We start from the raw sequence: 17197 nt of genomic DNA on the forward strand, positions 1-17197 counted from the left end.
TGAGTGATGACAAAGTGCAGGGGCGTTATGCTGGAGGCAGGCAGGTTCGTACCAGGGTCCGGGCTAGATTTCAAGGTGGGTTATGCCCGTCGGCCTCCCTAGAATTATCCAGGAGTTGCAGCCGCGTGCAGGGCACGGCAGCGTTCCCACAGCTGGCAGCGTTGCTGTGTGCGGTCCAAAGGGGCTGCTGTGTTGTGCCCCAGAGGTGGCTTTATTTCCGTGGCAGACGACGCGGCTCGGCTATAACCGTGCTGGGGCTCAGCGAAGCCCATGTAAGTTTGGTCGCTAGCTCTCCGGGGGGGGGGGCATTGTTCAGGCTGTTCTGTGCAAAGTGCTCCACCCCGAGCTACACCGTAGCAACAGGAGCTGCTGGGAAGGCAGGTGACGGTGGGTTAGGAGCGTGCTGGGCAGCGTGAGGCTACAGCAGACCTGGCGGAGTGGCTGCTGCCTTAGCCAGCCAGGCTGGCACAGTGGCTATAGCGTCAGACTGTGGCCAGCTGGCCACAAGGATTTGTTCTGCCACAGACTCCCCGGGTGCCCGTGAGCCTCCCTGCGCCGCCTTGCCCCAGCTGTAAAAGAACCCTGTATCCCTGCTTCCCAGGGAGGTGATGGGCATTAACGGTGCCCGTGTGCTACGGTAATGGGGCCAGATACGTACCAGCTCCAAGGGCGAGTCAGGGCGTCACAAGGGGTGTGGACACTGAAAGTACTAAACACTGGAGGGGGGGGGGCGTTACCATTTTTTAAAGTGCCTAAGTGGCTTAGGAGCACAAGGGCTCGTCCACACCTGGCGTGACTCAGGCACGGCTATTCAGGAACACCGCCACGTCCCGGCCACTCCTACTCACTGTGGACGTGCGGCACGTTCAACAGCAGCCCGGCAGCCTCAGGTCAGACTACCAGGAGGCCGGCCACAAAGGGGACGTATGCCTCTAACGCCCTATTGTGGCGCCGTGTGCAAGTCCCTGGGCCGCTAAGTTGTCCCTGGTTAAGGCCCCCAGGTGCCCAAATTTCCACTTTGTCACCAGACCCCCCTTCCCCCCCCCCAAACCCCACATTGCCAGTTTTCGACCCAAAATGCTCAAAGACCAGAAATAGAAATATGGGACTGAACACTGATCATTTACGGCTGCAAAATATTGCTGCTGTTGCATTTTTTTCCCCGGGGGGGAATCCCTTCCCGTTTCCCCACCCAAGCCCCTGGCTTTGCTTTCAGGAGCTAGGCCGAGCCTTCGCGTCAGTTTAAAACAGAGCCGCGGCTAGAGACTCTGGCTTTTGCAGTCGCTCACAGAACGGGGAAGTGGTTGGGCAGCAACCGTCCCACTCCACATGTGCTTGGCATGGCCAGGACGCCTGGCAGGTGGGCCCCAGTCTGCCGGGTTGGTAGGGCTGCTATTCAGTGCCACGAGCAGTTTTTAATGGTGTGGAGACAAGTCCACTGAGAACTGGACTAAATCCACCAAGCGCATGTCACAGGCCCCCCCAAGAGTCATTGGATGGGCTGTGTGAGTCAAGGAGGGTGCAGAAGATGCTGCAGTCATCCACTGCCCCTCCTCGAGCCAGCCTGGACCCACCCGCCCCCCAGCAATTGTTCTTCTAACTACATAGTGCAGAAGCAAGTTCCCGGGCAAGTTTTTTTCCTCCACCCTTTTCTGGGCATTTTGCAGCAGCGCTGAGAGCAGGGGCCCGCCCCGTGACTGAGGACGGATGCTGTGCACATCACGTGGACTGCACTCAGTGCACGAGCAGGGGCGGTGAAGTGCTTGGGATCCTGGCCCTGTAACCAGACCCCCAGATTGAGCGGTGCCTACTGGCCTGGTCAGCCAGTCCCCGCTGCAGCGCCTCAGGCCTGCAGGTTGCCGGGCTCTGTGGTCAGCTGCACTCGTGCACCCAGGGTGTGAAATGCCACCACATGGAACGGCAGCGTTTGCCCCCCCCGTGGCTTTGCACAGCTTTGAGTGACCACCCGGGGTGCCGAGAAGAGCAACCTGGGCCCTGCCTTCTGGGCCTGCCTCTTCCCCTGACCGGGGGCCCATCACTTCACCCCAGCCTGCCTCACGCTCTCTAGCGGTAGCGGGGGGGGGTTAACGCGCCGTCTGCCCCTGGCTGGGGTGCGGCGGCTGAATCAGGTTTGGAAGCTGTGTTAAAACAGTGCAAAGTTTGTTCTAAAGGTGAGCCGGGGGCAGGCAGGGGCTGCCATAGGTCACCCTAGCGCAGTGGGGAAGAAAGCGCTTCAGCTCTCACTCCAAGGGGACTGCTGGGGAGTTCAGAGAAGGGGCTTTTTTAATGCCACTACACCACCCCAGCCTGCGGGGGGAGGGAAATGAGGGGTAGGGGAAGCCTTTCCCCCAGCAAACTCAGAGCCGAGGGGGTCAGCTCCAAGCAGCGGTTTAGTCCTGGCCCAGTGGCGCACTCGCACCCGAGCCAGGGGATGCAGAGATGGGGTTTAACAGGCCCTGGAGAAAGACAGAAGCGAGAGGCAGTCGGGGGGCTCCACACCCCACCCCGTGAGTGCTGTAGTTAATTCAGGGTACAACACACCTGCCACAACAGGGAAAGCCTGCATTACCTCACCGTCTGTTGTCTGCAGCTGCTTGTTTAACAGACAACCCCCCCAGCCCCCCCCCCGTGCTTCCTCTGAGCCTAGCCTCCCCCCAGCGTTAACCTCCGCTTCCCTCCTCTTCTCTTCAGCAACGCGCTGAGGTTTGAGACGTCCTGTTTTTTGCCACTTGTTTCTTCCCCCGTCCCCCACCTGCTGTACGTAGCTACTAAAGACGTTATTTTACTGGGGCACTGGACAGTATTAAAATCAAACCTGTGTAAATAGGAAGGGGTCTTCTTTATTTGTCCATCCTGCTAATACAGACGGCGGGGCCGGTTGGAAGTGGGAGGGCAAGGGAGATCTGCAGAGGCTGGGGGGTGGTTTCCCTTTGAGGTTGAGGAGGCAGAAGGGGTTAAGGCACTGGCTTGAAGATCTGGGTTTAATCGCCAGCTTTAACACCGCCTCCTCCTTCTGTGCCTCAGTTTCTCCAGCAATAAAGCAGGGATAATACCAACCTCTCACACCTAGCTCGGGGGAGGCACTCAGATACTCAGGCCAGAGAGGCTCCGCATGTAGCTAAGAAGATCACAGCTGGGAAAGCAGGGGCGGAGGGTGCTAGCAACATACCGACAGATGAAGCACATGCGGCTGGGTGAATGAGCCGATCTCCAGCCCGGGCAGCGTGGAGAAGCCATTACGGGCCAAGGCCCGGAAGAGGAGATGGGCGGCCCAGCTTACAGATTTCGCTGCAGTCGCAGGGGAAGGCCTGAGCGCACGTTTTTTTGGATCCACTTCTTGTATTTAAAGACAGCCGTGGCCACGGATGGTTTGAACACGTCGCTGCAGCGCTTGCCCGTGAAGGATATCACGCCGGCTATCTCTGCTCTCTTGCCACACACCACAGGGCCCCCGGAGTCCCCCTGCAATAGCACAGAGCACACGCCGTCTGTCAGCCTGGGAGGGATGCCTTGGAGCATTGGGAGTGAGGGTCACGAGCGGGGAAGGGGGTGGGCACAGAGGAGGGGGCACCATGCAACAGAGAGGAGAGAGGCCGGGGGGGCACATTACACCAGGCGGGCATGAAGCCCTGGGGTTGCCTGAGGCCTGGAGTTAACCAACAACCTGGGCCAAATTCTGTGCTGGCGAAAGGGGCTCGAGTGACGGCCCTGGAGACTGGAACCCTCTCGCCCCAGAGCAGGGACAAAGCAGGGCAAGTGTCCCACACACGTGCCCCGCTGGAGCTCGGCCCTGACCTACGGACAAGTCCCCATGGCCCATTCAGTCTTTGGCCTCTCCTCCAGGCCAGCCACCAAGAGCTTCAACGGGGCGGGGAGACCCCGGGCAGCAGCTCGCCGCACCTCAGGTACTTTATTCTCGCTTGCGACAAAAGAGCAAAGCACGAGGGATGGAAAACTGGCTCCAATCCCCAGGGAGAACATGCGGCCAGGTCTCTGGGCATCCCGGTCAGCGGCTGTCACGTCCCCCAGGGCTCTCTGGTATCTTAGCTAGGTCTGGGGCACCCGTATAGGGTGCTGCCATCTCCATGGTAGGGCGATCACAGGGCAAGCTGCTGAACGCTCAGGCATGGCAATGAGGCAGTCCAGGTGGTATGCAGCCAGCTGGGGGCCTCTTCCCCCTCCACACACGTGGTGGTGTTAACCCATCACCTTGCAGGGGGCAGACCCCTTCTCGACCCCTTCGATGCACATCATGGTGCTGGTGAGCTGGCCGTCCCAGAACCGGCTGTTGTTGCACATCCTGGCGTCCATCACCTTGACGTTGAGCTCACGCAGGACGGGGGAGGGTTTGCTTTCCTGGCTGACAATCCCCCAGCCAGCCACACTGCACAGCGTCCCCGGGCCTGGCTTCTTGGGCAGCGGGATAACTTTCGTCCTCTTGTTCTTCGCCACCTTCCTGTCCAGCTGCAGACAGGAGCGAAAGGCAAGGTCAGGCCTGGAGGACGGACTCAACCAGGTTGCAGGAAGGCTCCCGGCTCTAGCACCCCCGCGGTCCCCAGAGCCGCTTCCGTCTCCGCAGAGATGCCTCTGGCTTCCCCAGCTGGCTGCAGCCCAGTCCCGGGCATGCGGGGGGTGGGGGGGGGTAACTGTGCCAGCGATACACAGAGCCCCAATGTGACTCTCTGCATCACCCAGTTCTACAGCGACCGAGGTCGGGGGGGAAGGGATCAGCAGAGGTGGGGGCTGGGGAGAGGGTCTCTTAAGTGGGGGGCCCACAACCTGAGAAGGTTTGAGAAACACAGAGACTGACCCAAGCCTGGCCAGTCTCTAGCAGCCAGGGGCCGCATTCCAGCCCTCTCCTGACGCCTCTTTGTGCCACAGGGCTCCGGGGGGAACTCCCCCTGCCCCCCTTGGCAGACCCCGCTGTGGGGAGCGCTGCGCAGCCCACAGGCGGCCAGGTGAGGCGGCTGTAAGATGAAGCTGCCTTGAGGGCTCCTTTAGCCATCCCCAAAGCCGCACCAGGCCCTCCACTTAGAGCGAAGTCTAGGAGTCACCAAAGCACCCCCTCCCCCCACACACACCCCCCCCAGCTGCACCTTCTGCAGTGCTGCCAGCCCTAGCCGTCTGGAGGAAATGGTGCAGGCCCAGAAGCCGACTCCCGGAAAAACTGCACCCATCCCCAAAAGCCAGGCCAGCCTGCCAGCACCTCCGGAGTGATGTGAGCTGAGAACGACTCCAGGCCAGCTCGAAAGTGCAGCGAACACTCAAGATTTCCGGTAAGGTTTAGGCAGTTTGTCACCTCCGCATCTCACCTTCCTCTCCGCAGCGGGAGAGGCCTCCAAAGAGACCCCTTCTGCCTCCCCGCCCCTGAGATGGAGGGGAAAAGGAAGGACTAAATCCTACCCAGTGCTGAATGCCCCAGCTTGTCTCGGAGGGTCCTAGCACAGCGCTTTCCATCCACAGACCTCAAGGTGCTTCACAAAGGAAATACCAGTAACGCTGGCAGCGTGGCTTAGTGGCTAGAGCACTGACCAGGACTCCAGGCACTTGGATTCTAGCCCTGCCTCTGCCACTGACCTGCTGGGTGACCTCGGGCAAGTCACTTTTCCCCGCCCCATCTGTAAAAAGAGGAGGCTGACTCTACCCTGCTTTCTAAAGCGCTTTTGCGATCCACTGAGAAGAGCTAGGGATTATTATTACTTCCATTTTACAGACGGGGGAAACTGAGGCAACATGGCCTGCTCAAGACCACGCAACAGGGAGGGCCAGGAATTGACCCCAGGTGCCCTGACTCTCACTCCAATGCCCTAGCCACATGGTCAGGTTGCTGCCTCGTAGGATTGGACCCCAGTAGCAGAAGCTAGAAGGACCTGGGCCCCGGCTCTCCAGCGCGCCCACGTACCTTCAGCAGCATGATGTCATCTGCCATAGTCTCGCGGCTGTAGGAAGGATAAGGGAGACGCTGCTGGATGTTGAAGATCTGCTCTTGGGCATATTCCCTGGACAGCTGATGGAGACCCACCACCACCCTGATGGGACCCTTCCTCCTGAGACACAAAAGGAAGCCTCTCTCGTGTTAGCAGCCTCACTGCGCCTCAGATACCCGGCAACCCCAAGGGAAACACCCCCTCTGGTGGGCACGGAGCTAACCCTGCTGTGTCAGTAGCAAGTGGGCTTTGTGGTGGAACACATTCCTCCAGCTCCTTGACTCACGACCCCACTGACGTTGGCCCAACCACTGAACCTGCTTGTCTCGCCCCCGGTCTGCTGGTGGCAGAGAGAGCGGCTCTGCGTGCAGAAGTCTCTCATGAGCTGAGCAAGTATCCTCTGGGAATGCAGAGAAACAGACACTTTGGCCCAGATCCTCAAAGGGATTTAGACGCCTAAATGCTTTTGAAGATCAGGGCCATTTAGGCCACATTTTTTTTTTTTAATGAAAAGAAGTGGCCTCTGATTTGGGGTGCTCTGGTTTTGGGGTTCCCAGCCTGCGATGCACTTTTGGGCTGGATTCCTCAGAGAGAGGCTGAGTGCCCACAACTCCAGTGGGCGTCAGGGGAGCAGTAGGCGCTCAGCCGCCTCCGAAAATCAGGCCCACAGACCCCAAATCAGAGGACATCTTTGAAAAATGCGGCCTATCTGGCTCGCCCAAGGGAAGCTGGAGAAAGGACACGAGTCCTGACTCCCAGTCCCGCCATTGAACCGCAAGACCTGCCCTTCCTCTCTGGGCTCCTGATCTGCCTCCTACTGAAGGCAGTGGAAAGATTCCAATTGCATTTAATTGCCCCATTTATGGTCAGACCCTAAACCCATTAGACGTCCCTCCGAACCCTGGCCATGGAGCGTGCCAGGCTGAATGCCTTTCACGGTTCTGTTTGCTGCTCTCCTGCTTTGGTGAGATTCCCGCACGTGTTTGGTAAACATGGCCCTTTTCCTCCCTTGACTGGCATCCAGGCTTTTCCTCCGGCACTACTGGGTATGAATTCACTGGCATTTCTTAAATCCAGGTTTCACTATTTGCCCCTGCCACAGCGGAGCAACCCCTGCAGAAAGTCAGCTACCAAATCACCAGAACAGCCGGCTGCCCCGTCCAAGCCAGGAGCCTGCTCCTATGGCCCTCATCTGTGGGAGCCCACCAGCCAGGGGTGGGTTGTGTACTCACTGGCCGACCAAGCAGTGCGCAGCCGTCAGCACCCAGCGTGCTTTGATCAGGGCTCCCCCGCAGGCGTGAATGCCGCCGATCTGGATAGACACCATGTAGGGCCTGGAGTGAGGCGATGCTTCGCATCCGCCGATGATCGAAGACTGCAGCTGGCCTTCTGCAAAGAAACAGCAGGACGCCATCGAGGGGCCTGATGCACCACTGCGCCGGGATCAGGGAGCAAGAAGATGCAGTGGGCAGTTCTCATCCCGAGCCCTGGAAAGGGACGCGCATTCCAACGGAGCGGAGAAATCCTGGCACTACGACGCTGGAACCGATCCACGTTCCAGCTGCTCCAACGATACCCTTGGGTGTGTATGCCTTGAACCCCGGAGGTAGCTAGCCCCAGTCCAGTGGCCAGGGAACAGGAGTATGAATCAAGAGCCCCTGCTTTGAGCAGGGGGTTGGACTAGATGGCCTCCTGAGATCCCTTCCAACTCTAATCTTCTGATTCCCACCTAGCCACGTTAAACCATCAGACCCAGCAAGTGCAGAAACTTGGCTCCAGCAGTTGTGATGCTTCAGAGGAAGGCAAACTCCTATACCAATGGGGGAAACTGAGGCGGGGAGAGAGAAGTGGCTCAGCTGGGCCCCCTCAAACTAGGGGCAGAGCCAGGAATAGAATCCAGTGCGCCTATCTACCAGCCCACTCTGCCACTCCAGGGCACCACGCAATCTCTTACTCACCACCCTTCCCAATGGCGAGAAACAGAAGCACCAGGAAGAGAGACGTCCCATCTGCCTTCATGCTGCCACCAAGCTGAGCCGTCTGCAGACCTCGCTCCACCGCTTCAGCTGGGGAGGGCATTTCTGCTCTTAGTTATATACCCTGCCCCTTCCCTGAATTTATTTGCATCTCCTCTTCAGCAGTTGGAGAAAGGGTTCTCGGGGGAGGGAGGCGCGGGAGGGGAGGGGCGGAGGTGCAAGATTTGCAGAACAGAGAATGTGCAGATGAAGTCAATGCTGGGTCACACCAGCAGCTAGGCAGTCCTGGCAACACCTTCCTTGGCCACTTGTGAAAACGTTACGGCTTGGAAAGTGAAGTGTTACTGAGCGGGGGCTGGGGGAAGATGTTTCGGAGGGAGGAAGAAGCTGAGTGCAGACAGCTGAAACTTGGCAAGGCAAATGGGTCAGTCACAGCAACTGTACTGCTCTATTTAGAATCAGAGATTAGAGTTGGAAGTGACCTCAGGAGGTGTCTAGTCCAACCCCTGCTCACAGCAGGACCAACCCCAACTAAACCAGCCCAGCCAGGGCTTTGTCAAGCCGCAGCTTAAAAACCTCTAAGGATGGAGATTCCACCATCTCCCTAGGTAACCCATTCCAGTGCTTCACCACCCTCCTGGGGAAAAAGCTATTCCTAATATCCAACCTAGACCTCCCCCACTGCAACTTGAGACCATTGCTCCTAGTTCTGTCATCTGCCACCACTGAGAACAGCCTAGCTCCATCCTCCCTGGAACCCCCTTTCAGGTAGTTGAAGGCTGCTATCAAATCCCCCCTCATTCTTCTCTTCTGCAGACTAAACAAGCCCAGTTCCCTCAGCCTCTCCTCATAAGTCTTGTGCTCCAGCCCCCTCATCATTTTTATTGCCCTCCGCTGGACTCTCTCCAACTTGTCCACATCCTTTTTGTAGTGGGGGGCCCAAAACTGGACACAATACTCCAAATGCGGCCTCACCAGTGCCGAATAGAGGGGAATAATCACTTTCCTTGATCTGCTGGCAATGCTCCTACTAATGCAGCCAAATATGCTATTAGCCTTCTTGGCAACCAGGGCACACTGCTGACTCATATCCAGCTTCTTATCCACTGTAACCCCCAGCTCCTTTTCTGCAGAACTGCTGCCTAGTCCGTCGGTCTCCAGTCTGTAGCTGTGCATGGGATTCTTCCATCCAAAGTGCAGGACTCTGCATTGTCTATGTTGAACCTCAGATTTCTTTTGGCCCAATCCTCCAGTTTGTCTAGGTCACTCTGTATCCTGTCCCTACCTTCCAGGGTATCTACCACTCCCCCATCTTAGTGTCATCTGCACACTCGCTGAGGGTGCAATCCAGCCCATCCTCCAGATCATTAATGAAGATGTTGAACAAAACTGGCCCCAGCACCGACCCCTGGGGCACTCCGCTTGTTACTGGCTGCCAGCTAGACATGGAGCCATTGATCACTACCCGTTGAGCCCGACGATCTAGCCAGCTTCTATCCATCTTACAGTCCATTCATCCAACCCACACTTCTGTAACGTGCTGATAAGAATACTGTGGGAGATCGTATCAAAAGCTTTGCTAAAGTCAAGGTATATCACATCCACCGCTTTCCCCACATCCACAGAGCCAGTCATCTCATCATAGAAAGCAATCAGGTTGGTCAGGCATGACTTGCCCTTGGTGAATCCATATTGACTGTTCCTGATAACCTTCCTCTCTTCCAAGTGCCTTAAAATGGATTCCTTGAGGACCTGCTCCATGATTTTTTCCAGCGATTGAGGTGAGGCTAACCGGTCTGTAGTTCCTTGGATCCTCTTTCTTCCCTTTCTTGAAGATGGGCACTATATCTGCCTTTTTCCAATCATTAGGGACCTCCCCCAGTTGTCACGAGCTTTCAAAGATAATGGCCAATGGCTCTGAAATCACATCAGCCAACTCCCTCAGCAACCTCGGATGCATTCCTCTTGTTGGTAACATATCAGGGTTTCTATAGGTTGTTCCCCTTCACGTCCCTTGCTAGCTGCAACTCCAATTGTGCTTTGGCCTTCCTGATTTCATTCCTGCATGTTCGAGCAGTATTTTTATAATCCTCCCTAGTCATCTGACCAAGCTTCCACTTCTTGTAAGCTTCTTTTTTTGAGTTTAAGCTCACCAAAGACTTCTTGGTTAAGCCAAGCTGGGCACCTACCATATTTGCTATTCTTTCTGCACATCAGGATGGTTTGTTCCTGCACCCTCAATAAGGTTTCTTAAAAATACAGTCAGTTCTCTTGGATTCCTTTCCCCCCCTCATATTAGCCTCCCGGGGATCCTGTCCATCACTCCCTGAGGGAGTCAAAGTCAGCTTTTCTGAAGTCCATGGTCCGTATCCTGCTGTTTTCCTTTCTTCCTTTTGTCAGGATCCTGAACTCGACCATCTCATGGTCACTGCTGCCTAGATTGCCACCCATTTCTACTTCCCCTACCAAATCTTCCATTTGTGAGCAGCAGGTCAAGAGGAGCACAGCCCCTAGTTGGTTGCTCCAGCACTTGCACCAGGAAGTTGTCCACAACACTCTTCAAAAACTTCCTGGATTGTCTGTGCTCTGCTGTATTGCTCTTCCAGCAGATGTCAGGGTGACTGAAGTCCCCCATGAGAATCAGATCCTGTGAACTGGAAACTTTCCCTAGTTGACTGAAGAAAGCCTCATCTACATCGTCCTCTTGGTCTATAACAGACACCCACCATGACATCACCCTTATTGTTCTTGCTTCTAAGCTTAACCCAGAGACTCTCAACCAGCTTATCTCCAGTTTCATACTGGAGCTCAGAGCAATCATAATGCTCTCTTACATACAGTGCAACTCCTCCACCCTTTCACTCCTGCTACTTCTCAGCAGGGAGAGGAAAGTAGCCGCCACATCGCACATCACCCACACAGCACACGTTAACCTTGTTACCGCCATAAAAACAGGAACTCAGTGGTCTAGAGTGTGTAAAAAAAACCCCCACGTCTAATGCATTACATGCTTCCTGAACACTCTGGAATCTGGCCCCAATCTTTGTTTGCTCCAGATGTGCACATCCCCCCCACCACACGACCGAATCCCCCAGCCCACATGCCCCGATGGAATGGAAGTAATAGATGTAAACTACTCCCCTGCTCCATGACTGATCACTGCTATAATAGCAGCGGATGGCATTTCCAGCCACTTTTAACTCCCTTTTTATTGCATTAAACTAAACTGGGAATCGACCATGATCACATCTTTAGGCACAAACAGCAGCAGAAACAGGTCCTTGGTCTGTCTAGATTATAAATTTGGAACCATTCCCCAATCCCAAGGTTTGTAGTGTTGCTAGAGCCTGACTTTCCAAGCCACGTCACGTTGTCACACCCATGCACCAACTCTCAGTCACTGCACAGCTCTGGACTTTGTCAAGATAGAGAGAGATGCCACTCGCTGCATTTTGGCAACCACTTACGTGACCGACTGCAGCATGCAGCTGTGACTGCCTCCCCTGCACCCTGCCCAGTATTGTGAGAAGCTGTGTTGGTGCTTGTAGCACGTAATAAGGCAGTTCCTCTCCCTTAGCTGTACTGCTTCTGAGCCGTAACACCGAGGTCTTCAATGAGCACTGGGTGATTTAAGATTCTAATTGCAGGAAGCACGAGACCCCAATGACCAAATTCTGATGGCGCCAACACCCACCAGCTAGCAGAGATTTGAAGGAAAGGGCCCAGGCTTTTCAGGTGCGTGGTACTTCACAATTCAATAACACTCCACATCATTAGCTCGTGGACAGAACAACGGGCTGAGACTCCAGAGACCTAAATTCTATTCCCAGCTTTTCCACTAGCACACTAGTTGTGTCCTCGGGCAATTCGCTCTCCCTCCGTGCCTCAGTCTCCCCATATGAAAATGGGGATAACAAGACTGACCATCTTTGTAAAGCACTTTGAGATCTGCTGTTGAAAAGCACTAAATACGGGCTAGGGATTATTACTACTACTTCCAATAAAATCACAAACTTTAACTAATCCTCACCACCCACACCCTTCAAAATAGGCAAGCACTGTTACACCCATCTCACAGATGGAAAGAAACTGAGGCTCAGTCCTACTTGACACCAACAGTTTTAGGGACATCAACTATTGCTGTCCACACCGGGAAAAGCTAGTGTACAGGGCTTCTGGGGCCTTTCCCACCATCCTCTAGACCTGGTGTGAGCTGCACCAATGTAGCAAAGCATTCAGAGACGACCAGTTAGTTACCAGGGCAGACACAGCCAATGAAAAGCTGGGTGGGGTTGGGGGGGTGCCAGTGTCAGAGCTGAGAAGAAAGACCATTACTGGCTCCCAGCGGGACCTGATCTGATCCCTACCCAGCACCTCTCCATTAAAGAACACGTAACAAAGACTTGTCCATTCAGCTTTCTGAGGAGTGGATTTTAATAAAGACTTATTAAATAATGAGATTTATGACACTGGCAGCCTCAGGACCTGGCTGACATTCCATATAAATTCTCAGAACATTTGCTATAAAAATGCACACCACCAACTGACAGCTTTATTTTCTAAGTATTCGCCTGGTCGAGTCTAGGCACAAAGCCAAGCAGATCAGTTCGCCGCCCACACAACAACAGGGCCCAGGGCAAACTCCGGACGCCAAATGAACAGGGCGTGACAATGCTGCTTCACCCCTGGCAGTAATCAACCAAAGCCAAGTCTCCGAGCTCAGGTCCTCTGTGCAGAAGCAGCGCTGCTACTACTAAGTTCCAGTTGCTAGCGGTTGACTCTGCTTTTGACATTGGTAGCTTTGGAGGAGGGCACAGCCCTCGCTCTGCTAGCTGGGGCTCTACTGCTTCCCAAGCTCTGCAGCAGCCTCCGCCTGAAGAAGTGGTTTCTGTAGTCGAGTTCGTTAAGATGCCTCAAAACCAGAGGCACTTGCTGTTTCTTTACATCCACGTAAACGGGGATCATCTTCGTCCCCTCCTGCTCTATCACGTGATGCAGGTTCCACTCCAAGATGCGCTGACACCAGGGGTCGTTCAGTGACCTGGCCGACAAGATGATGATAGCGACCCTGCTAGCCTGGATGACCTCACTGGCCGTCATTAGAACGGACGTCCCTGCCACTTGGTCCTGGTGCTCGATGTAACCCTGGAAGCCTTGCTCCTTCAGCGTCACGTAGATGTGGGAGGCAATGTCGTCATCATGGAGGCAATACCAGATGGAGAAGTCGTAGGTAAACCTGGAGGGTGAGGGGGACGTCATGCCAACAGTCACCGCGGGCACCTGAGATGGTGACACGCGGCTTACGAAAAGTCAGCGGCTGCCTGGAGTCTGCTCTTATCCCAGCCAGGTCAGGTTCAAGCTTGCTGTTTGGAAAGCTGACATCTAGTTCTCTTAAGGGCTCAAAGAGGCACCTGTTCCAAGAGTTCCTTCCGAACATGAGCAATGAGATCAGCGCCACCCATTGGGAAAGGGCTACGGAGGCAAATCCTGGAGCATTTTTAGCTTTAAAGATAAAACCCACCCATCACACACACCCTAGCGTTTCCAATGAGCATGAGGGGTGACTCTTGTGAAGATGCATTCATGAGGCTTGATGGGTTCCAGGCGAGATGCAACAGTGTCAGATTCTCCTTGAAATCAAAGCACACAACGTGTTACCTAACTGGGTGGCTTTCCAGCCCTATGATTTGGATACAGAAACAAGAAACAAGAAGCAAGACTGGGGACCTCTGTGAAAGTCTAACACACACTGAGAAGTGTTTCAGGACTAGGAGGTGGGGCTTTTTACTATCAAGCACATACCCTGCTGGGCCAGCTTTTTGCCTATGCTCCCAATTTCTTACACTCATTCCAGAGAGGCAAGACAACCTCACAAGGCCTTTTCCTTAATGTCCATGACATTCTGTTCCAAAGTCACGCCTGCCTGCTTCAGCTCTTCACACTTCTCCTTCAGCAGACGGCAGGCCTTCTGCAGCCGCTGGTTCATCTCTACGTAAGAATGACTCTGCTGATACAGATGCTCTCTCTCCGCTTCAGAATCCTCCTTTTTCCCAGGGGCTGGCGAGTCTGGGGAGGGGAAATATGGGAGGAAAAGACAGACAATAACATGAATTCAAAAGGGGTAGTCCTTTCACATAAAGCTAAGTTACATTTATTTCAGATCAGATACACCTTCAGGTTTGAATAGGGGATGACCACTTTTCTATATTCCATTCTGAGGCGACTGGAGGAAGCACAAGTCTACATATTTGCCATCTACAAGAGGGATGTGTGTTCTAGTGCTCAGAGCAGAGGATTAGGAGCCAGGACTCCTTGGATCTATACCCAGCTCTGTCACTAACACCACATGAATGTAGACAAGTTGCTTCATCCTCTAGAAGAGGGATATAATACTCATCCTAGATTACAGCAGTAATCAGAGCTCCCCCCTTTCCCAGTCTCTTTTCCCCTGGCCCATAATCTCCCACTGATGTTCTACCCCAAACGGTAGTGAGCACAACCCAGCTCTCAGTGCTACTGCCTCAGGCAACAGGTTCCCAAAGGAAGAGAGTTTGTTGATAAGGTGCAATAACGAAAATGGAATTAAGATCGTTAATTTTAAAGCCTGGTTAATTTTACAGGCTCCTCCGATCAGAACTATTGTGATTTGCAGGTGATTGTGATTTGCAGGCCAGGACTGAGACCCAGCAAGTCACGTCACCCAAGCCAACAAACTGGCAGCAACTTTCAGGGCTAATTTGTGCAATGCTCGTTTATGGAGAGTTTATCATGTACAGGCAGGACCCCAGTGGACAGGGACAGGCTCCCACTGGTCTGGGAGGTTTCCTAGTGAAAGGCTTCACGGAGATTCCCAGGGAAAGAGTTGGGAAGCATTCGGCTACCTTCGCTGGACTCCGCTAAAAGGACAAACATGGGATCGGACGGCGGGGCCCGCCTGACGTCCTCGAGAATCTGCTCCACGCTGGGCGGTTCAGGCCGGGTCGGCAGAACCACCCGCTTCTTCCCTTTCGAGCTCATAACTCTCCCGTCCCACGAACGGGCATCCTGGAACGGGAAGGAAGAGATGCCGGAGTCAGCGACCTCCCCGCCTGCCGCGATAACGCTGCCGCCCCCGCCGCCTTCCCTCCTCCACGACTGGATACACCCCTTAGCCCTACCCCCCCCACTGTATATCCCCCTTCCTGACTGCCCTGGCTCATACCGTCTGTCCCCCGCCCCCCTTCCCGCCCCCCCATACCGTCTATCCCCCCGCCCCCTTCCCGCCCCCCCATACCGTCTATCCCCCCGCCCCCCCCCGCCCCCCATACCGTCTATCCCCCCGCCCCCCTTCCCGCCCCCCCATACCGTCTATCCCCCGCCCCCCATACCGTCTATCCCCCCGCCCCCCTTCCCGCCCCCCCATACCGTCTATCCCCCGGCCCCCTTCCCGCCCCCCATACCGTCTATCCCCCCGCCCCCCTTCCCGCCCCCCCCCCTATCCCCCGCCCCCTTCCAGCCCCCCCATACCGTCTATCCCCCGCCCCCCTTCCCGCCCCCCATACCGTCTATCCCCCCGCCCCCCTTCCCGCCCCTCCCATACCGTCTATCCCCCCGCCCCCCCATACCGTCTATCCCCCGCCCCAGAGCGGTTGCCCCCCACGCACCCACCCAGCCCCTCACCTGGTCCGACTCCTCCTGGTTCCGGCTCCCAGACAATCCCCGCCCCGGCCCGGCCACCGTACCGCCCCCGCCCGCTCAACCGCAGGCCCCACTTCCGGTTCCGCCCCCCCCGCCACGACTCGTGCTGCAGGATAGGCCCCGCCCCCCTCTTCAACGGGCCCCGCGCTCCGCTCAGTCGGCCCGCCCCGCCCCGTGCCGTTGCTGCCCCCTGCTGCCCCCTTGCGGGGCTGCGAGCCGGGGCCGGGCGGAGGGAGCCCCCTGCGCCGGGGTGTGTGTGTGTGTGTGTGTCTGTGTCTGTGTGTGTGTGTCTATGTCTCTATGTGTGTGTCTATCTGTGTGTGTGTCTGTGTGTGTCTGTGTCTGTGTCTATGGGTGTGTGTGTGTCTATGTCTGTGTGTGTGTGTCTATGTCTGTGTGTGTCTATCTGTGTGTGTGTCTGTGTCTATGGGTGTGTGTCTGTCTGTGTGTGTCTATCTGTGTCTATGTGTGTCTATCTGTGTGTGTGTGTGTCTGTGTCTATGTCTGTGTGTCTGTGTCTATCTGTGTGTGTGTCTGTGTCTATGGGTGTGTGTCTGTCTGTGTGTGTGTCTATGTCTGTGTGTGTGTCTGTGTCTCTGTGTGTGTGGTGACACAGCCCCAGCCCCTGACCTCCCCCGCCCAGCCTGCTGCCCCGGGGCGCCAGGCCCCAAACCCTCTCCGCCCCCCACATCCTGATCTGGAGCTAGGGGTCACCCTCCCCCCGATACCCTCTCTGGTCGCGGGTGCTGCACCTTGGGCGGCCGGCAGCACCTGTGACCGAGCGGTGGGGGGTGACAGGCGCCTAGCTCAGACAAAGCCCCGCAGATCGAGACCGTCCCTGTAAAATCGGCCCGGCTGGTCCCCCCAAGCCGGGCATCGAACTTCCTGGGCTGGGACCCTGCCCCAACGCGTGGCGCTGGCTGCCCCTGGCCTGCAGGCATTTTTACAGAGGTAGCCTTAAGCCTCCCAGGCCCATAAGCCTGCAGTGCCTAACTCAGTGTCACCGCCCGGGGGCTAGGTGTACGATACCCCCTTGCAGATTTCCTCTCTGGGCTGTGTTTGGAGCCAGCTGTGCAGCAAAAAGGTTGTTTAGCCAAAGCCCTTGAGGTTCGGTCACTCATTGAAGCCTCTCCAGCATAAAGACACCCGTCCAACATCAGCCTTTACAGCACAGCAAACGTGCTGGTTTACCAGCAGCTACAGTGGCCCTAGGAACAGGTACCCCACCCATACAAGAAGTTGGGGATCCTGTGTCATGTCTAGACTGCAAGTCATCGGTTTGCACCCAGCTAGGAGCAGCTGTAAGAGTTACTGAGTTCAGCCCTGGTGAAAAAAGCAGGAACTCACTGATTTTAAGGGGAGTTGCATCCATATTGGAGCAAATTCAGCTCATTCCTAAGTTGTTACCCAATGACTTTTGCTGCCTGTGTCAAGCAAGCAGATGGCTCTCCAGTGACTGAATGAGACAGTATCCAATCTAATCTCCCTTCTCACCTAAGTGGAAGGGGCCCCAAGGCAAGGTTGAGGTGCAATGGCAGAATGGGGCATCTCTGGTTCTGTAGCCCCTCCTCTCAACTGAGGAGTGGTCCTCCCTCCCCCCCCCCCCAGATTCAAAGA

General features: G+C 55.7%; 2 protein-coding genes across 3 annotated transcripts; both read right to left on the reverse strand.

Annotated features, from left to right (window-relative positions):
- Positions 1–3023: 3023 nt before the first annotated feature.
- On the reverse strand, positions 3024–7977 carry GZMM (granzyme M). The gene is made up of 5 exons (XM_067559546.1): positions 7886–7977; positions 7160–7316; positions 5903–6047; positions 4210–4464; positions 3024–3462 (listed from the first exon to the last, which is right to left on the reverse strand). The coding sequence occupies exons 1-5, from the start codon at positions 7944–7946 to the stop codon at positions 3277–3279; spliced, it is 804 nt and encodes a 267-aa protein (XP_067415647.1). The 5' UTR covers positions 7947–7977; the 3' UTR covers positions 3024–3276.
- A 145-nt stretch (positions 7978–8122) lies between these two features.
- Positions 8123–15672, reverse strand: CUNH19orf25 (chromosome unknown C19orf25 homolog). 2 transcript variants are annotated; one of them, XM_067559567.1, is made up of 4 exons: positions 15563–15672; positions 14785–14947; positions 13772–13969; positions 8123–8304 (listed from the first exon to the last, which is right to left on the reverse strand). In XM_067559567.1, the coding sequence occupies exons 2-3, from the start codon at positions 14918–14920 to the stop codon at positions 13773–13775; spliced, it is 333 nt and encodes a 110-aa protein (XP_067415668.1). In that variant the 5' UTR covers positions 14921–14947; positions 15563–15672; the 3' UTR covers positions 8123–8304; position 13772. The 2 variants fall into 2 exon arrangements, with proteins under 2 accessions (XP_067415668.1, XP_067415658.1); XM_067559557.1 differs by lacking the exon at positions 8123–8304 and having other exon boundaries at positions 12320–13969.
- Between the last annotated feature and the right edge of the window lie 1525 nt (positions 15673–17197).

Source organism: Emydura macquarii, unplaced genomic scaffold (genome assembly GCF_026122565.2).
Source record: "Emydura macquarii macquarii isolate MOO-44397 ecotype Brisbane River unplaced genomic scaffold, CSIRO-AGI_Emac_v2 contig_306, whole genome shotgun sequence".
Lineage (NCBI taxonomy): Eukaryota > Metazoa > Chordata > Testudines > Chelidae > Emydura > Emydura macquarii.